At 36.0% G+C, this 20888-nt stretch overlaps 4 protein-coding genes and 1 long non-coding RNA gene across 5 annotated transcripts; 2 read left to right on the top strand and 3 right to left on the bottom strand.

Annotated features, from left to right (window-relative positions):
* Window positions 1-29: 29 nt before the first annotated feature.
* On the bottom strand, window positions 30-2420 carry LOC107957668 (glucan endo-1,3-beta-glucosidase 9). Its single transcript, XM_016893215.2, has 2 exons — window positions 1988-2420; window positions 30-1419 (listed from the first exon to the last, which is right to left on the bottom strand). Exons 1-2 carry the CDS (start codon window positions 2323-2325, stop codon window positions 303-305), a joined length of 1455 nt encoding a protein of 484 aa, XP_016748704.1. The 5' UTR covers window positions 2326-2420; the 3' UTR covers window positions 30-302.
* A 2989-nt stretch (window positions 2421-5409) lies between these two features.
* On the bottom strand, window positions 5410-6450 carry LOC107961246 (protein LIGHT-DEPENDENT SHORT HYPOCOTYLS 6). The gene has a single exon (XM_016897435.2). The coding sequence runs from the start codon at window positions 6212-6214 to the stop codon at window positions 5558-5560; it is 657 nt and encodes a 218-aa protein (XP_016752924.2). The 5' UTR covers window positions 6215-6450; the 3' UTR covers window positions 5410-5557.
* A 1771-nt stretch (window positions 6451-8221) lies between these two features.
* Window positions 8222-9288, bottom strand: LOC107957667 (uncharacterized). The gene is made up of 2 exons (XR_001700518.2): window positions 8859-9288; window positions 8222-8606 (listed from the first exon to the last, which is right to left on the bottom strand). It is a non-coding gene; the product is annotated as an uncharacterized lncRNA (long non-coding RNA).
* A 3417-nt stretch (window positions 9289-12705) lies between these two features.
* LOC107960650 (vimentin-like) lies at window positions 12706-13596 on the top strand. Its single transcript, XM_016896958.1, has one exon. It carries the CDS (start codon window positions 12706-12708, stop codon window positions 13594-13596), a length of 891 nt encoding a protein of 296 aa, XP_016752447.1.
* A 229-nt stretch (window positions 13597-13825) lies between these two features.
* Window positions 13826-16228, top strand: LOC107960649 (uncharacterized). Its single transcript, XM_016896957.2, has one exon. The coding sequence runs from the start codon at window positions 13826-13828 to the stop codon at window positions 16226-16228; it is 2403 nt and encodes an 800-aa protein (XP_016752446.2).
* The last annotated feature ends 4660 nt before the right edge of the window (window positions 16229-20888 follow it).

The following is a 20888-nucleotide window of genomic DNA, read 5'->3' as shown; positions in this document are numbered from 1 at the left end:
ACCAAGAGGATAAACTGGTAAACAGGGTATGCTCAACATATAGTCTTTGATTAATGTCAATCATCACTTTGATGCTAAAGTTTGACTAGAAAAATTGAAATCAAGGTTACATTTCCAGCACAAACAACCTCAAAGATATAAAATGACTCCGAGTACACAAAATTGAGGTCAATTTAATTTTCTCCCATCCTTTTTCTTTCAACTGAAAACCAGCAAATAACAGAGCTTTGGAAGCTAATCTAATTCCCTGCAGCAGAAATATCACAGCAATAAGCCTTTTTTAATTTAAAAAGCATCTCTCTCTACCATTTGAAACCCAATAAACATGAAAAAAGGCAGGCCAACAGCAATATTATCCTCGGAAAGATATAAGCCTCATGAGCAGAAGTTGAATAGGAAGTTTGAAGTTCAACAAAAAATCTGCAAGTATCAACCGATGGATCAACAGTAGTGATGAGACCCAACCCCCCAAAATCACAGCTATCTGCCCTTTGATCATTCTGCTGATAGTAGCTGTTAAATGCATAGGATATATTACCGGGCCAGCTGATATTGGAACAGGAGCCACCTGGAGACAGCGCAGTACAATCAGATGTAGAACATGCATCCAAAGCACTTGCAGATGCATTTGACAAATCTTTGTTATTGTTTACAACGCACCATTTTGGAGCAAGGTATTCAACGAATTGAGAATTCACAAGGTTTTTAGTGCCCTGGCCGAAGTTAAAATGGTACTTGGCTTGGCCATCAAAAGTGAACACGCCCCAGTGTCGCTCAAAATTTCCAGAGGTTATGCTTCTATGGTCCTCATCCAAGAGGCTAAATATGAATGTTTCGATAGGAGGATTCCGAGGTCTGAGAGGAGTTCCTGTTTTGCTATGAAGGTGATCAATGAGGCCCTTCATAAATGTCTCAGCAATAGATGAGGTTGCATTGGCTGCTCCATCGGTAGGCCAACCAATGCGTGCAACAACAATATCTATTTCTGGAAACCCAATCTTTGATAATGCACTAACAAGGGTATCATAACTTAAATCGAAGCTGTTTTTGTAAGTTCTAAGACTGTCATTATGATGATGAGCATTTTCCTTGAAAAGACTAAAGTCAAGGGATATGTTTTTGTTCTGCTGGAAACTTATAAATGGAGAAATAGTCACAAAGAAAGAAGAGTGATGCTTGCTGAGAAATGTAAGTAGTTCGATCATGGTTTTATTGAGGTCAGTCCTGAAGTGTCCTTTTGAAGGCCGACCAGATTCGGACACAAACGTATCAAAACTACATGGAACAACAACTTTCACTTCACCTGCCAAGTTAGCTTTTGTTAAAGCTGCTTGGATGTTCATCGCTGCTCCAATGACAAAGGGATGAAACTGATCACCATAACTTTGAAGAAATGGTTCATCTCCAACAGCAACATACCTACAAAAGGTTTACTCAGCCATTGATGTAGAAAAAGAACAAATGTCAATCATAACTTAATAAATCAAAAGAAAAGGGCAAGAACTTTACAAAGGAAAATATGATGCATCCCATAAAGATTGGACAAAGTTTTGCACTAGCTATGAGACCAAGTCTCTGGTTTCCATTCAGTTAGCTCTTATTAGGCCTAATGTCTAAGAGACTAAAAAGCTAAACCAAATCAACATTCATAAATTCTGCAATAAAGCACTGAAAATCAGTAGTTCAGTACCACTGGTTTGTTATCTTTAAACTGATATAGCTGAGCTTTCCTACTAAATTGTAGCTTACAAACACCCAACAAAGGAAAAAAAATCCATCAAAATCAGCAACTCACCTACCCACATTACCATTCCAAACCCTAACATCAAAACTAAATGAAGAACCTCATACCGAAACATGAAAAATATATACCCCATAATTTAAAATAAACAAACAAAATTAAAGGAAACAAATTTATGCCTTAACATCAAACCAAAGAAAAAGATATATATAAAAAAAAAAGGAGAAGGAAGAGCAAGAAACATACTCAATTCGAACTCCAGCTCCACCATGAGAGAAGTAACGGGTGACATTATCATGGACCCAACTCTCAGCAGCTTTCCTAGAGGAGTTAAGAGTTTTGAGCATGGAATTGGGGATGCCCAGAGTGACAACAATGTTGGAGCCAGAGAGAGCTTGTAGCACAAGTGGGTCAGCATCGAAAAGCTTGACCTTGGAAACCTCGTTGGACTTCAAGAGCTCAACCACCTTGGGAGGTGGGAGAGGGTGAGAAGACATGGTACCCCAGTTGACGCCTATGGCGTCAGCTGTAGAACCAAGAAGGCATAGAATGGTGAGAAAGAGAAACACTGGGAAGGGATACATTTGCTATGATAGCAATGAATTAAAATGTCTTGAGTGGTTGGTTTTGGTGGAGAGACAGTGAAGGTAGAAATGAGTGTGCTCTGTTTTCCTTTTTCCTACTGAGCTTTTAAGTTTTAACCGATATATAAAATAATATGGTTTTAATTATGCTACAATCCCTATACTATCGCCATTTTTAAAATTTAATTCTTTTACTTTTAATTTCAGAAATTTAATTCCTCTATGATTTATAGCATTGTAAAAGAAATTTCATTAAAGCATTGTAAAAGAAATTTCATTAAATTGAATTACGGCATTTTTTTTAAAGTATTCATTTAAATGGAAGCCATGTAATGCAAGTAGAAAAAAGAAATTGATTGTTACTCTTTCTTATTTGAAATTATGATCCCAAACTCAATAATTTTATTTTATTAAACCAATTGGCATAGACTTGCATAAATTCAACGACAACTACCTTGGGGTTGAATGCTTGATTGGTATAGGAATAGGGTGGAGACCAGTTCATCACATGATTGGCCTAAAAGTGAGAATATATGGTCTTTGACTAGTATTTATTTTTTATCCAAAAGAATAAAAGGCATATGTTGGGAAAAGGTTACAAGAAAAAACAGGGCCTAAAGGCATTGTTTTGATGTGCAAGGTCATAGTTGGGAGTTATACTGAAATGGGTTTGCCTTGGCAAAATGGGGTTTATAAGAGAAGAGAGAGCAGGTGGAGGTTTGTGATACAAGTCATTACGGAGTTCGGATGATGTGATTGAGGCTTGAAATGCATGTGTTTTACTTTGAAAAATAACTTATTATGGCCTGTAACTATTGTCTGTAGAGAATTGAGTTAGCAATGGAATGGGTTCCATATATATATAAGAATGAGTTTTTGATGGATTGTGGTATGTCCATTTCAAAGATGTTATCTTTGGGAGGTTAGTTAAAAAAGCAAAGCTGCCCAACTGAAAGGTTGGAATGAATTGCAGTTCCCGAGTGAGCACTGCACGTCATACGAAGCTCTGCCCTTCCCTTATTGCCTCACATCACATTTCCACTTCCAAGTCTTACGAAGAATCACTCCTTTCGGTTTTCTACTACTTGCTTCACCTCTTAAAGCCAAAATATAATGATAAAAACAGGGATAGGTTAAAGGCAGAGCCAAAAAAGAAGAAGATGCAGGTTTTTGGTCTACAACGTCCCTGAAATGCTGTCGGCGACCCAAACAACAGCTTTTCAAACCAGCTGAGAGGGGTGGGACCCACTCTTGTCCTATTCATTCTTTACAATCTTTGTTGGGTCTCGGCTTCTCATCACTTCCATCTATTTACTTGTTTACCTCTCACTTAATGCAACGTTCAACTTCTTCAATTACAGTTCTTCTCCAAACATTGTTGATGAGGTTTATAAATAGTTTACCATAATTTCTAATAATAAATGAAAATTTGTGGTTACACTTATCATTAAAAATTTGTTTGATTTAATTATAAATTTATAATCCCACGGGGCAACTTTCTTATCAATTATCATCTATTATATATAGATATGTGTTAGAAAGTGATTAATCTACAAAATTCATTATTTATGTGTTCTTTAGAATTAAAGGAGATTGATTCATGTTTGAGATAATTTATTATTTATTTTTCACACTACGAACCACGCACTAAGAATTATAAAACCATGTAGCTACTGCATGTCTCCCTAAAACCATGAAAGCCCTCCTTAGGTAACGACAAAAGCAACAATTGGCATCTATGTATTACGACCTTTTCCCTTTCGTACGTCACTTTAATTGCTTACTTTTCACTTCAATCAAATTAATGTAGACTAGTAGAGATGCAATGAGAGATTGATCAAAGTTGGAGTTCATATCCTCATCCTCATCAAATAAACTTGTACAAACGTGAATTAATATTTACAGACAATAGGAATTTATTAGTTTTGGGGGAGAATGACTAGAGTTTACGCCAAGTGGACATATTACAACAAAAAGCTTAATCCATGAAAGAAGAAGAAAAGAACTTGTAAAAATAAAAACAATTTAAGCTATGATGATAAGAGAGCAAAAAATGTAGCAATGATCTAATTTGATATATAGATCTACAAATGAAAGTCAGAAATAGGAATTTGAGTTGTGGGTCTATGTTATTATAGCAAAACAGAAGAATATTATGGAGTGTTATCATAATACATATATACGTACATATATACATACACTTATGCAATAGAACGGAAGAAAAGGGTTGGCTAGCTACTGGTCCTTCTCGCTGTTAGGCAGGGCCAGCTTACCCAAAGGCAGCAATCACAAGGATCATTTTTATTAATTATTATTCATCCATGCTTGCAATGCAGATAGAGAAATTAATAAGTGTTGTTTTCCAGATGGAGAAAAAGAATGTGAGAGGAAGAGAGGAGAGAAGCAGATAATTTAGAGAGGATGGGATTTAAAAGAGTTATATATAACAGCAAATTAAAAGAGAGAATAAAACAAAAAACCCTCAACATCTTAGATGAAGGTTTTATTAGTTAAATGCAGAGAGGTGCACGTGTGCATATATATATATAACAAAGCTGAAGGTGAAGAAAGCCGGGACCAGATCACGTACTGTTGTTGAGAGAAATCTATTTTGTAGTATAAGATTCGGCTAACAAGTGTTTGTGTTGTGTTCAGTGTAACAAGTGTTTGTATTAATTTGTCAGCTAAAAACATATCTTAACCCCACCCAACCCCCCCCCTTCCAAAAGAAATCCATTCAAATGCAAAATTATCTGATTGGACTAAAGCTTACAAATAGGTCAAAACAATGAAAGCTACCCAATAGCAATAATGATACTTTGCCAAGTTAATTTACTTGATAACATGAATGCAAAGTGACCCATTAGTTCGTTGTTGAGGAAGAAGCTAAAGTTAAATAATTATAGAAGCAAAAAAGGCTCTCTGTTTTTTTTTTGTTTTTTTTTTTTTAAAGATGGAGTACAAGGGGCCGGGGATATTAAAAATAGATTAATAACTCTCATCTTATTGTTTTTATTTCAACTTATACATATATATGTATGTGTTTATATATATATAGGAATCATGTTCATGCATGACAAGAAATGAAGAAACTGTAGAAGTGGAAATATGTCGAAAGAGATTAAACAAGATTGCTAACTAAACTTAGTTCATGTGATAACTCATCATAATCACATATAAAACAGCTATTAGAAGATAAAATAAAAAATAAAAATAGTAATTAAGAGAACAACTATACGCTATTAGTGGTTGCAGCAGCGGTGACAGTACCATCGTTAGCCGTTGTTCCACCACAACTACCATCACCGGCAGCACCACCAGGTGGTTGAGTACCAGAAGCCGCCGACACGGCCGTAGTAGAAGGCCTTTTTCGCTTCTTTTTCTCATAAGGAATCCCTCTAGCTTTAGCCTGCCCTCCTCTCACTTCCCTCAAATAAATCCTCACAGCCCTTGTCCCAAAAGGGTTTGATTCCGGACGTCCACCGTTTTCTTCATAAGCAGCTCTCAGCCGTCCGATCAACGCGTCGAGGCTACCCCACGCTTGCTTGAGTGGACAAGAACAAGGATCGGGCGGGTTTGCATGTCCGAAATAAGGACAAGCGGTTACGTGAACCTTAGTTTTGCCGAACTGGTCAAGATATTTCAAGAACTCAATTACGTGTGCGCCGCTGCAACGAGATAGCGTCAGTGGGGGCTTGTGGTTCTTCAAGTACTGCAAGAAAGTGTTCCAGTCGCGACGCTTTTGTGACTCGTAGCGACTCGGTGGATGAGCTGGAGAAGAAGACAATTCACCAGCTCCACCTTGTTGTGAATCCATCGGCACCGGTGCTGTAGCTGATGATGAACCCTCGTTGATGCTATTCGGGTTGGCTCTGGAACCAGAATCCATCGATTTAAAACAAAAAAGAACACTAAACCTATCAAAATCCTAAGCTCTTAGGTTAGGTAAAATAGTAGTATTAGTGTTCATATTGAAAGAAGTAATAGGCTCCCCCACCCACCGGTGACAGGAAAGATTTTCTTGTATAATTGTATTCTCTTTATTGGTGATAGAGAAGAAGATATGATTCTGAGTTAAAGAAGGAAATAAAATGAATTGATGTTAGAAAAAAAAAAACAAGTAGCAAGAACAGGAATCTCGATGATGTGGGACATCCAAATACACATGTTACGTGCATTTTTATATTGAAAATTAAATATTCAAATCTAATACTGTAGATTACGAAGTGGATCATGAGAAATGGTGGTGGTGTACTCTTTGTGTATGTATATTGCTCAATATTCAATAATATATAGTGTATATAGTTTTCATGTAGGGTGGATCACATGGTGGCCCCAATGGAGGTGACATGGTTCACTATTGAATCCCATCCCCGGCGGCCCCATCACCCCTTTCCGCTAAAGGATCCATATTCCATTAATATAAAAGCAAAACTAAATGGGGAGCTTCCTAGTTGCTGTGTAGAAGTGCAGTAAACGTTAGGAAATCGAGAGTGTGCATGGGATAGTTATGGTTGTGGTGGTGCATTTAAAGAGTTAAATTGAAATGATAAGACATAGATGAAATTATTAAGAGAAATAATAATTAACTTTAAAAAGATTAATTAATCTCCATAGAAAAATTCCCTTCATTTGAAATTAAAATGTAATATATATATAAAAAAAACATAAAATATAAAAAAGGGCAATACCAATAAGAAAGCACATGCACCATGCATATGCTGGTAGCCACAGTATTTGATGTTTACATTTTACCAAGGAATAGGACACCTGAATTAACTTCAATTGTACAACCATTGCACATTTTACGGACCCAAACATTTTACATCTTCAATAATCCCAAATATATATAATTTAAATACAACAAATAAAAATATGTTAGTACATGCTTCTTGAGTTATTATTATATGTATACATAGAATAATCGCTTTTCTACAATTATAATCTAAAGAAATATATTTACACATTGCATTTTGCTTTAGAGTGCACTTCAAGGCAATGTCATATGTTGAAATTAGATGATCATGAACAATGATTTATAATATATTAGTTTTTCTTATCCTGTTTTTTAATATCAATTAAATTTATTTGAATTATGTAAATAATATGATAAAAACAATAATAATAATAAATAGTAAATATTATTTTATCTTGTATCTAAACATTATTTTTTATAAGAAGAATATTAATAGAATTGTGTAAATAAATTTTTCGTAAAAATATTAACAACTTTTTTAAAAAAAATTAAAATATGCTAATAGAATTATAAGAATATAAAAAAGAAAAAATATAACAAAATATTCAAAATCTGAGTGGATTTCATATAAACAAATTTTGTTAGAATTTGGATTTAAAATTAATTAATTAATTAGTACAAGCAAATTAGAATAATAACATGGGATGTACCGGAAATCATATGAAAAATGTTACAATATATATTAAAATTATTGAAAAATATTTAGAAATATTTAAAATGAATAGTTGAACTGATTTAGCGTGCCTTTGGATGGGCGGTGTATTTATTTCCGGTAAGGTTAAAAATAGCGTTGGCGATAAAATAGAAGATTTTATCACCCACAATCACTGTCAATCCAAAGACATTTTGAATCGTAGCTCAATTAACATAGATATTTTTATAATGTAGGAGGACGTTGGTTCGAATATAGTGAAACGTATTATAATCACAGTTTTACCACATCTCCTCGTTAATAATATTGAATAGCATTTTGGTGATGGTGATAGTAATTAAAACAACAATGGAGTTTGAAGACAGATTGAGTGATCTCCTCGATTTCCTTCATTTTCATTTCAACTACTTCAAATGTTAACATTTTTCAATATTTTTTATAAATATTATATATGATATACATATCTAAAAAAGTAGTGTGAAGGAATATAACGCAAAAAATCATAATCTTTGTATACCCTACCACTAATGAATGATTCTTCTCAGTCATGCAAAAATATTTTTCATACTTCACCTCTTCACTCCTCAAACTCTGAAGCAATCAATCAAAGCTAAGAATGCCAAAACCCTACTGTAGGACCAAATTTAAAACAAACCCAAAGCCCAACAGATTACCCAAAACCTAACCCACATCTCTCAGCCCAATATACAAAACAAAACACAAGCCCACATAATACCTAGGCCAAATACCAATAAAACAAAAAAGGAAATGAGAAACCCAGCATCAGGGAAGCCAGCGCCGCAAGCCTGAATCCGGGCTCCGCACGTCGCGCAACTCCGAGTCGTGCGCCACACCACCTCCCCGCGATCTCCGCTTGGCACCAGCAAGCACGCAACAAGTAGTTAGAAATTAGGCTATATAAACTCGTTTAAACAGTGTATTTTTTTTACGTTTTTTTTGGATTTAAAAAAGAGAATATACGAACAAATACCACAAGACACAGAGGAAAATCGCAGAGAAATTGATTGTTAGGTGATTTTCTTTCAGATCTCACACCTTTTAAGTTTCGATTTGTTTTTCTTTCTCAAAAATAGTACTAGAAAGGGGAAAAATGAATACACTTACCGCGTGTTTTAAAACGGGGTTGAAACCCCTATTGCGCGATGTCGGCCACTAGATCTGGTGGTGGTCCGGCGATGATGGGCGCGTTCACTGGTCCTAGCAGAGGGAAGAAGGGTGAAAGCCCCTTTGTTTTTTCCAGTTTCGGCAAATGGGTTGATAAATGGGGTGTTTTAATTTTGCTTTAGAAAATGGCAGACAACCCTTTGGTTTTTCTGGTTTTAATTGCAAAGGGAATAGCGCCACTTTACTTTTTTGGTTTTATTGTGCTTTTGATCCTTCTGTGATTTCTATCTTTTCAATGTTTTATATTTCTTTTTTCAAACTTGTCCCAAATTTCTGTTTTGGCCCGATTTTAGTCCTTTCTTAGCCATTTGGCTTACTTTATTATTAAATTAGTTATTTTATTGACATTGTTAATTATCATGTTGTTAAATTAATCAACTTTGTACAATTTTTATCACATTAAGTTTTTATTTACTACTATGACTTTATTATTTTATCACTTTTTTAATATTGTTACGTTTTACTATACTATTAATATATTATTATATCTTATTTAATAGATATTCTCAGCATTCTTTTATCCAATATTTTTATTTCTTTAAAACCTATTACTAAGCTTACTAATGTATATATATATTTTTACTTTTCGTGTTTTTATATAATTACGGTTATATCTACTATTATTATTACTATTTACCTATTTCATTTTATGTTTTCTTTATTAGTTTCATTTATTTTTTTTTCCTTTTATTATTCTATCATCTATTAGTCTTTCTTTTAAAACTCGTTTTAAACAAGTCATTTTACATTATTAGTTTGATTTTTATATTGTTAATTTGTTTTATCCCTCCATATGTATATATATTATTGTTTTCACCTTATTATTTTTTTATAGATCCTTTCTTTATCTATCTATATATATATATTTTATTATTGACTCCATATTATTCTACTTGTATATTGTGTATAATTATTTGTTTATTTTTTTAAATTATTTTTCTTAATTGTACGTATACAGCTATTATTATTATTTTTTTAAAGATCCCGTTTTAAAATTTATACTGTTTATTCAACTATTTTCTTATTATTAATATGTATATTATTAGGAATCCTTTTTTCCTATTATCTTCCGTTTTATATATTTATATAATTGTTTTATATCTTTTGTTTATACCGTTATTAATATGTTACCATTACCATTTTTTTTATTTGTCATCAAACCTTTTTGCTACTATGTTTTATTGTTAGTATGCACCGTTTAGGTTATTATGGTAATGTTATTTGCATGTGACATACCATTATCTTCGTTTTTTAATTCAAAGGCAATGTTCAGTATTTAAAGAATTCGAAGGATCGTGCCCTAACGTACTGGGTTTCGCTTTCTTTGTTTGTTTTGAATATCAGAATATCCTTTTACCGGTTCACTCTAAAAAATTTTAAACAAGGCAATGTTCGGTATTTAAAGAATTCAAAGAATCGTGCCCTAACGTACTGGGTTTCGCTTTCTTTGTTTATTTTGAATATTCGAATATCCTCTTAAAGCTAAAACGATCGTTTTAAAGGTAAAATCATATTTGAGGGTAAAAAATGTTGTGTCCTAACGTACTGGATGTAATGTTTTACCTCAAGGTGAGATGGTCTTTAACACACATTTGACTTACCTAAATGTTTTAAAAGCCAATAAAAGGAAGATCGTATTTTGAACTCTGTCCAAATCTTTAATTTTCAACATTTAGGACTTAATTAATCGATTAAGTACCAATTTTGGGCGTGTCAATGGTGCTAATCCTTCCTCGTACGTAACTGACTTTCGAACCGGTTTTCTATTTTCACAGACCAAAATCGTCGTTTTGGAAAATTTATTTGTTTATTAAAAACGACCGTGTTTTGAGGTGATCCAATCACACCTTATTAAAAAACGATTGGTGGCGACTCCCAACTTTTCGTTTTCAAAAGTCGATTTCCCGTTTAAAAAAAATGGTTTCGACAGCATGGCGACTCCACTGGGGAGTTTACTAGTCGAGCTGTAAATTGATTGTTTTCTATCTTATTGTTAAAAATTAGAAATTTGGTTTTTAAATCTACGATCCTCTCATTGTACTTTCTGTGTTTTTGTCAGTTTTTATCATGTGGGTTTTACTTTATTTGTTGAGTCTTTTGATATATTCTTGCATCATTTTGCATGACCGTTGTGGTCGCGCCTTTTAAGTGGGAGTGAGAAACTATGCTTTCGTGAGGTTTTCACCTCCGCATGGGCTAGGGGATCGCTTCCGGAATACATCCGTACTTATGTCTTCGTGAGGTTTTCACCTCCGCACGGGCATAAGGAAATGTATTCCCCTGAACTGAACTTGATCTATATGAACCTATAATGGGCGAGGGTCGAGGAATCTGCTGGTTCAGGTACCTTTACACTAGAACAAAATCACATGTAGTGAGCTGTAGGAACCCGCCTTAGGTAGAATTACACCTAGCCCTAGTGGTTTTCCGAATAGGCTTTGGCTAATTTATTTATTGCTTTGATTTATATTCTTATGCATGATTCTGACTTGTGCTTTTACTTCTTTCTTTAATAGTGTTTGCATATCATTTTCATCATAAAAGGAGGTGTCAATATACGGTTTGGTTACTAATAGAAAGTTTTGCCATGAAGAACGAATTCATTGATAAAGTGAAAGACAACGCGTTTGTCCAAAGATGGTCGGAGAATGCACAGTTAGAGAAAGGTGACAGTTTGACAAAGGAGTGCACGTCAGAGTTATGGAACTTTACTCTCATTAGTGTGGTTCAGAACGATCTTCAGGAGTTGAAAGAATTATGGAGTCATTGGGATGATGAGATGGAGCAGCTACTCTACTGTAATTATGGTGATATTCCTTATCTCCTCGATGTTAAGGTAGATAGGTATTTGTTCCGCGCCATGGCTCAATTTTGGAATTCCGCATTCAGTTGTTTTACTTTCGGAAGGGTGGATCTAGCACCTACTGTTGAGGAATATACAGCCTTGCTTTATTGTCCGAGGTTTCAAGTTGATAAGATTTATTCTAGAGCTGTCAATACCCCAACCTTTGTAAAAAGGTTGATGAACATCACTGGGATGAGTGAACAGTGGGTTGAGGCTCGGGTCTAGCAGAAAGGCAGTGGAAAGTGCATCCATTGGGAAAATTTGAGAGATCTGATCCAGACTCACCCTGACATGAAGAAAAGAGTTGATGTATTCGCCCTGAGCATTTATGGTTTGGTTATTTTCCCTAAAGCGTTAAGGCATGTAGATGAAGTAGTCGCCGATCTATTTGACCGATTAGGTAAAGGTGTCACTCCAGTTCCTGCAATCCTGGCGGAGACTTTCAGATCTTTGAGTGTATGTCGGAGGTCAGGGGAAGGTAGATTTATTGGGTGTGCACAACTCTTGTTAGTATGGTTTCATAGCCACTTTTGGAGGGTAGAAAAGGCCTATTACCGACCCTTTTTCGGAGATTACTCACCTTTGAATGAGATAGTGACCATATCGAGAAAAGATGACATGACAAAGGAAAAATGGATGGCGATACTTCAAAATCTCCAAGAGGAGGATATCGAATGAAAGGCCCCTTGGATGGTTTCTGATGAGATTCTCTACCGATGTGGGAGTTATGATTGGGTCCCTTTGTTGGGGATTTGGGGAGCCGTTAGATACGTCCCTCTACTGGTATTGAGGCAATATAGATCAAGACAATTTATACCGATGACGCAGGGGCTAGCTCAGAGTGGGTTCTCATATGGGGAGAAAGACTCCAAGAAAAAGAGCCGTGAGATTTATAATGCTTAGAACCAAACTTGCCGGATAAAGGGAGTTGCTGTGAATCCAATGGTAACTCCTGAATATAACGAATGTTGGAGTAGAAGGGTTAACGATAATATCCCGAAGCCAAATTTAGAAGAAGCTCGACCGATAGAGGAATATCTGCGAGTGGTCCCCTCCGAATTGGAAATCATAAAGCAAGACTTCGAAAAGAAAACCTCGGAGTTAGAAAGGAAAATAGAGCAGTTGGAAGAGGAAAAAGTGTACTTAAAGCTGGATGTTGATGTTCAAAAATCCGAGGCTGAGAATTTGAGAAAAAGAAAGAGAGAAGTTGAGGAGGACCTAGACAGTCTAAAGACTGATTACAAGCAGCTGCAAAAGTCAATGAGAAATGCTGGTTTGGGTAAAACGTCTGAACAGTGGAGGCAAGAAATCCAAGAGGAAAAGGCTAGGGCCGATTGGTGGGAAAGAAAGTTCCACGATGCTCAGGCTCGAGAAGTCACTTGTAAAAAGAGTTTGGACGATAGCCAGAATGAAAAACAGATGTTAAGAGCTCAGGTGGAGGAGTTAGAAATGGCACTACAGCAACATCGGTGTCGTAACTCAGTAATTGAATTAAGAGCTAGTCTAAGTAAGATCGAGAATTTGAAGGGGAAAGTAGAAGAACTTGAAGCTACACTTCAGAACTGTGAGAATCAAATTGAATTATTGGAAACAAATAATGAGCAACTAGGGGAGCAACTTCACCGATCTCAGGATCAGGTCCGAGATAGGGATTACTTAATGGGTGAAGCTATAGCTCAGATACGAGAGGTGGTTGATCATTTACAGACTTTGGCGGTCCAAGCAGATGTGCTAGGAGTTAAATATGAGTTAGAATCAGTTCGGGGGCGAGAGTTAGCCTGCCTTCTTAGGAAAGTAAAAGCTTTGGGTGTTAGGGCAAGACCGTATATGTAATTCATTTTATGTAAAAGATTTTGTTTTTCAGCGAAGTTTTCTAAATGAAGTTGAATTCGAATCGACGTCTCCTTTTTGCATTCATGCCATGCATTTGCATTACATTGTATCGCATAACATCATGTACACAAAAGAACCTTATTAATTAGTGGCCATTTATCTAGTTACCCTGGAACACCGGTACTACACACGAAAGAAGACAAAGGATACGGATCAGAGGTTTGAGCAAATGCAAAAGGAAATGCAAGAGCAACTGCAGGCTCAGATGCAAGAGCAGCTGGCTAAGGTCCAGCAGGAAATGAGAGACCAAATGCTGGAGTCCCAGAGAAACATGCTAGAATCACAAAATAGCATGATAAGCAAGCTGACACAGTTGTTTAAAGAAGGGTCTGACAAAGGAAAATACCCTATGGTTGACACGAGAAATGACAATGAGGATTCCGCTTGTCCTACAAGTTTTGCGCCAACAAACATGCAAACACAACCACCAAGGGTGTCTGTTAATGTCCAACCTCTTTATCAAACTGGTACCTCGGCACCAGTAAACTTCCCAGCGGGATCGAGCACCAACCCTAAGGATAATCTAGCAAACCCCCAGGTCCCTGACTTCGACGACGCAGCAGAGTTGGAAAAAGAAAAAATAGAACTGCCCAAACAAATGGAGGACCAATATAAATGGTTGGTGGAGAAGTTCAAGGCGTTGGGAAGTGTTGATGATTACTGCGGAATGGATGCCAGAGAGTTGAGTCTAGTCCTAGATTTGTTATTACCTCCCAAGTTCAAAATGCCAGAATTTGAAAGATACAACGGAACTAGTTGCCCTGAGGCTCACATCACGATGTTTTGTCGGAGAATGACGGGTCATGTCAATAATGATCAGTTGTTGATTCACTATTTTCAGGACAGTTTGGCTGGGGCTGCGGCCAAATGGTACAATCAGTTGAGTCGTACCCAAGTTAAGTCATGGAAGGACCTAGCTCAGGCCTTCATGAAGCAGTACGGCCATATAACAGATATAGCACCGGACCGGATCACACTCCAGAATATGGAGAAGAAGCCAAGCGAAAGCTTCCGGCAGTATGCTCAGAGATGGAGAGAGGTCGCTACACAGGTCCAACCACCGTTACTAGAAAAAGAAACAACCATGCTCTTCATCAATACATTGAAGGCGCCTTTCATTACTCATATGTTAGGTAACGCAACCAAGAGCTTTGCGAACATAGTAATGTCTGGCGAAATGATAGAAAATGCCATAAGATCAGGTAAGATAGAAGTCGGGGAAAACACGAGAAGGTCAGCCCCGAAGAAAAGAGAGAATGAAGTAGGTAATGTGAGCTCAGGCTACGCAAAATTGGCCACTGTTAGTCAGTCAAAGGCGATAGTCATAGGCCAACAGGCCTCACTAAGGCGGGAGCCTAACATGAGACAGAATACAGAGAAGTTTCAATTTACTCCCATACCAGTGACATATAGGGAGTTGTACAAAAATCTGTTTGATGCACATGTAGTGGCTCCTTTCCACTTAGAGCCGTTGCAGCCCCCATACCCTAAGTGGTACGATGCGAATGCTCAGTACGAATACCATGCAGGGATTACGTGGCACTCGATAGAAAACTGTACCTCATTCAAAAGGTGCGTGGAAAGGCTTATCAAAGCAGGTGTTCTAAAATTTGATGATACACCTGGTACAGGAAATCCGTTACCCAGTCATACTGATAAAGGGGTAAATGCGATAATTGAGAATGTGGGGAGGAAAGTCAAGCTGAATATCGCGGAGGTGAGAACCCCATTGAAGCTAGTTTGGAATGAGATGCAGAAGAGAGGTTTAGTCCCGCAAGGGTTGGGAGATAAAATCCAAGATACACGGAACTACTGTGAGTTCCATCATGAGAAAGATCACGAGATCCAGAATTGTATTGAGTTCAGAGCCCTAGTACAGGGTCTAATGGATAATAAGGAATTGAAGTTCTTTGAGTCTGTCGAAGAGGAAGATGTATGCTCTCTAATAGGAGAGTCGAGTGAAGAAGGTGGCAGAGCCAGTCGTCTAGTGATAATTATTTCGAAGCCTAGAGTTAGTGAAGTAGAAGCAAGAGTTACACCAAGAGTTATAATTCAGAAGCCAACAGCTTCCCCTTATAAAGATAGCCATAGGGTGCCTTGGAATTATAACTGTAGTATAACAGTTTCAGATAAGGAGGGTTCGATTAACACGTCAAACATAGAAGTCGAACCAACAAAAGGGAAACTCGTCATGTTTAAGAAAGAAGCAGAGGGATCAGAATCACAGGTTAATGAGCCAGTAATGGAAACTGAAGCTAAGGAATTTTCGAAGTTCCTAAGACACAGCGAGTATAGTGTCGTAGAACAACTACACCAACGACCGGATCGTATATCGGTATTAGCTCTGCTGTTAAATTTGGAGGTCCACCGTAAAGCATTGATGAAAGTGTTGAACGAGACCTATGTTGCGGATGACATTTTGGTTAACAAATTAGACCGTCTCGTCGGCAACATAAGCGCTGGCAATTTCATCTCCTTCAGCGATGATGAGATACCACCATGGGTTGGGGGTCTACTAAGGCTCTACATGTCACTACACGTTGCAAGGGGTATACGCTACCCGGAGTATTAGTTGATAATGGATCCGCATTGAACGTGTTGCCGTGGGCTACATTAAACCGTTTACCTATAGACAGTTCCCATATAAAGACGTGTCAGAACATAGTGAGAGCATTTGATGGCACAGAAAGGAAAGTAATGGGAATGATAGAAGTACCTCTTCAGATTGGCCCAAACACGTACGAGGTAGATTTCCTCGTGATGAATATTAAGCCTTCCTATAACTGTCTATTAGGAAGACCTTGAATTCATTCAGCTGGGGCAGTGCCATCCTCGCTGCACCAGAAGCTAAAGATGGTTACTGAGGGTCGGCTAATAACAATAAATGCGGAGGAGGACATTATTGCGTCAGTTACCAGTGATGCACCCTACATAGAGAATGACAACGAAGTAGTTGAATGTTCATTTCGATCATTAGAGTTTGTAAACGCAATGTTTATAACTGAAGGAAACAGGATTCCGATACCTAGGATATTAGGAGCTACGAAAATGAGCCTGCAGTTGACAGTTGGGAAAGGGGCGTTCCCTGGTAAAGAATTCAAAGGATCGTGCCCTAACGTACTGGGTTTCGCTTTCTTTGTTTATTTTGAATATTCGAATATCCTCTTAAAGCTAAAACGAACGTTTTAAAGGTAAAATCACATTTGAGGGTCAAAAATGTTGTGTCCTAACGTACTGGATGTAATGTTTTACCTCAAGGTGAGATGGTCTTTAACACACATTTGACTTACCTAAATGTTTTAAAAGCCAATAAAAGGAGGATCGTATTTTGAACTCTGTCCAAATCTGTAACGCCCCGTACCCGAGACCATTGCCGGAGTCGAACACGAGGTGTTAATAGACTTAATTCATTACTTAAACAGCTCATACAATTCATTTTAAAATTTCCATACAAGCTGGCTAACTGCATCACAGTCGCTTTAAAAATCATATCTCGAGTTACGAAACTCGAAATCCAATTCCGTAAATTTTTCCTGAAACTAGACTCATATATCTATCTACTAATTTTTTTCTAGAATTTTTGGTCGGGCCAATTAGTACAGTTTATTAGTTAAAGTCTCCCCTGTTTCAGGGTTCGACTACTCTGACCTCTGTGTATTACGAATCAGATATCTCCCTCTACAGAGCTTCAATGACTATGCCGTTTGTAAAATTTATGGTGAATTTACAAAGTCAGAACAGGGGATCCAGAAATCGCTTTGGCCCTGTTTCACAAAAATTTAAACATCTCATAAAATATAACTCATATACCTGTTTTGTTCCATCCATATGAAAATAGACTCATAATTCTTCAATTCCATATATTATTCATCATCTAATTGTATCTCTACTATTTTTAGTGATTTTTCAAATTCACGTCACTGGTGCTGTCTGAATCTATTTTATGGTAAATTTTACCTATTTCATGGTTTCCATGGATTAGCTAGCAATTTAGCATACATAACACCAAATATGATCATGATTAGCCATTCCAATGGCTAATCATTACCAAGCATTTCCATACCACTCAATAACCATATTATAAGACCATATATACAAAATGATTATAATGCTATACATGCCATACTCAAAATATACAAGCCATTATGCCAAGATGGTATACGGATAGTGTGAGCGAGCCTCCGACCGTTCCCGATTTTCGAGCTGGCTTGTCAAAACAATACGTCCCTTTCATCTTGAGTATTCCTCCATTTCAGTAGAACTTTACCCGTTGAACACATCGGAATATAATTCGGATACATGGAAAGTTTGCACATAAGTGCCACATATGTAGCCAAGCTACCATGTAACCCGCCCATAAGTGAACTCGGACTCAACTCAACGAGCTCGGGCGTTCGCATCCATAAGTGAACTCGGACTCAACTCAACGAGCTCGGATGCCTAGTTACATCTCTCGAACTCGGACTCAACTTAACGAGTTCGGACATTCGCATCCATAAGTGAACTCGGACTCAACTCAACGAGTTCGGATGCTCAACCATCCTAGTGACATGTCACTTGTATCCTAATCTATTCCTAAGGTTCAAACGGGCTTTTTTCCTCGATCTCACATTTGCCGTCTTCCATGGAATATCGGAACCGATACTCGGTAGCAATTCATATTTATCAAGTAGTAAACATAATTTGCATATTACTCAACATTAACCACAAAGCATAATATTTCACGATTAAAAATCAGCATCATATCATATAAACAACATTAAATTGCTTAAAATGACAATTATGTTACTACATTTACACATGAACTTACCCCGTATGCGAAAATGGCTACTTTTACCATTTTGTCCACAACTTGGTATTTTCCCCATTTTAGCCCGAATTTTAGTTTTCCTTGCTTATGGAGCTTGGAAGCTTGAAACAAACCCTAGCTATGGAGAACCCTTGAAATTTCAGCCTAATGAAGAAGATGGACAAAAATTGGCTTTTAATTTTGTTTTTAATTCATTTTAATAACTAAATGACCAAAATACCCTTACTACTAAACTTTCCAAAATTCCTTCCATGTCCAAATTTTGTCCATGAACTTAAAATTGGTCAAATTGCTATTTAAGACCTCCTCATTAATATTCCAACACAATTTCGTACTAAAAACTTCTAGAATGCAAGTTTTGCAACTTATTCGATTTAGTCCCTACTTTCAATTTAAGCACTTTAGGCATAGAATTTCATCACGAAATTTTCACACAATCATGCAATCATATCATAGACCTTAAAATAATCATAAAATAATTATTTATATCTCGAATTTTGTGGTCACGAAACCACTATTCCGACTAGACCCAAAATCAGATATTACAAAATCTTTAATTTTCGACATTTAGGACTTAATTAATCGATTAAGTACCAATTTTGGGTATGTCGAGGGTGCTAATCCTTCCTCGTACGTAACTGACTTTCGAACCGGTTTTCTATTTTTGCAGACCAAAATCGTCGTTTTGGAAAATTTATTTGTTTATTAAAAACGACCGTGTTTTGAGGTGATCCAATCACACCTTATTAAAAAACGATTGGTGGCGACTCCCAACTTTTCGTTTTCAAAAGTCGATTTCCCGTTTAAAAAAAATGGTTTCGACACCTACCTTTTTACAATGGAGTGGGGATATCATTCAAATAACAAAGGATCAATAGATCTAATACAGTAAATATTGGTCTGGGGCACACAGCCAGGCTGATAGGTTGTACACCATCACAAAGCTGCATCATCTTTGTTGATTTCTATATTATGAAAGGCTGTTGTACGTATATGCATGTGTGTAACAGGCCCTCGTTGTTCTATCTAATAACCCCATCTACCATCATCCATACTCTAGTCCAATATTCCCTGGCCCCTTGTAGGGTCTATGTCCTTGTTTTGTTGACCAAAACTTAGTAACACTTTCACATTTTGGATAAATCATTATTTTAAGTCCCATCTTTATACCTAAGAAATCAATGGAATAGTTATTTTTTATTTTTTTAAATGTAATTTGCTGTAGGGTGAGAATCTAGATAGAGAGTCATAACCAAAACCTATGCTATGTTAATAGGGTTTTGTCTATAATAAAAAAAAAATAGTTAATGGATGGGATGAAGTGTGTGAGCTCGAGCTTTTGTTGTTTGTTTGTATACTTGAATGAACGATGGGAAAATTTACTGAAATGGGACGATGACGGCCCCAACCCTTCCGTAGCCATACGTGTAAGTCCATGTTATTTTTGGACCGTGCTTTAATGGGCCTCCCGTTACCCTCACCATGGTTTTTTCTTTTTACTACAAATATTTATATTTTTTAAAATTCACATGTCTAATTATAAATATAATTATAAATAATATAAATCTGATCTATTAATATTAGAATTAATTAAATGCAAAGAATAATTATCCCAGACTTAGATTAGAATAAATTTAGATATAATTTGCATATGATAAAACTTTAGCTCAAATCAAAGGTAAAACTAGAAATTTTTTTAAGATAATAATTTGAACTATAAAACTTTAAGAACTAAAAATACACATAATGAGCGGTGATTGTAGTGAGGTGAAATTTTTTACCTTATAACTACAATAATTAATATTATCATCGCTACAATTTTTATCATACACCTTTAATAATTATATAACAACACCTACTTCTCAAGAAAAGAACTAAACAAAATATATTTTGACAAAATCATTCAAATAACAAAATTAAATTAATTTCTATTTTCTATAAAATAAATGAAAGTGTTAAAAAGATCTGTTAAACTTTGGTGGGTTTGCAGGGTAAAAAGGAAAGGAAGAGCTGACAAGCTATCCTATTCCTATCCTTTGCTTTGCAACTTACATTCCATAGACCATTCTCAAAATCAATCAAATTTTTATGTTTAGGAGTCAAGGTCAAATTTTATATTATTATAAAACTTAAAATGTAATTTTATTACCATATTTATTTATATTTTTATAGGTTTTAAAAGGATGAAATTAAAATTATATTAATTTTGAGAGAATTAAATTATAATTTTTTAAATTTTAAAGGTCTAAAATATAATTTTTTTAATTTAATGTTTTATGTGTAAAGTTAAAATAAATTAAAGTTACACATCATATTGCATATTAAAACTAGATTTATTTTTAATTATGGTAAATTGGTAAATCTAAATAATTATAATAATTTATATAAAATTGATGTGTTGAAAATGAAAAAAAAAACACAA

This window comes from Gossypium hirsutum, chromosome A13 (assembly GCF_007990345.1).
Source record: "Gossypium hirsutum isolate 1008001.06 chromosome A13, Gossypium_hirsutum_v2.1, whole genome shotgun sequence".
Lineage (NCBI taxonomy): Eukaryota > Viridiplantae > Streptophyta > Magnoliopsida > Malvales > Malvaceae > Gossypium > Gossypium hirsutum.
This window is presented reverse-complemented; position numbering and strand designations above follow the sequence as displayed.

Excerpts from the sequence above, each read along its gene's own strand:
- LOC107957668 (XM_016893215.2), bottom strand. The coding sequence starts at position 2,325 with ATGTATCCCTTCCCAGTGTTTCTCTTTCTCACCATTCTATGCCTTCTT. Across the intron at positions 1,420-1,987 it reads GGAGCTGGAGTTCGAATTGA|GTATGTTGCTGTTGGAGATG; the intron begins GTATGTTTCTTG and ends AACCTTTTGTAG.
- LOC107960649 (XM_016896957.2), top strand. The coding sequence starts at position 13,826 with ATGCAAAAGGAAATGCAAGAGCAACTGCAGGCTCAGATGCAAGAGCAG.
- LOC107960650 (XM_016896958.1), top strand. The coding sequence starts at position 12,706 with ATGGTAACTCCTGAATATAACGAATGTTGGAGTAGAAGGGTTAACGAT.
- LOC107961246 (XM_016897435.2), bottom strand. The coding sequence starts at position 6,214 with ATGGATTCTGGTTCCAGAGCCAACCCGAATAGCATCAACGAGGGTTCA.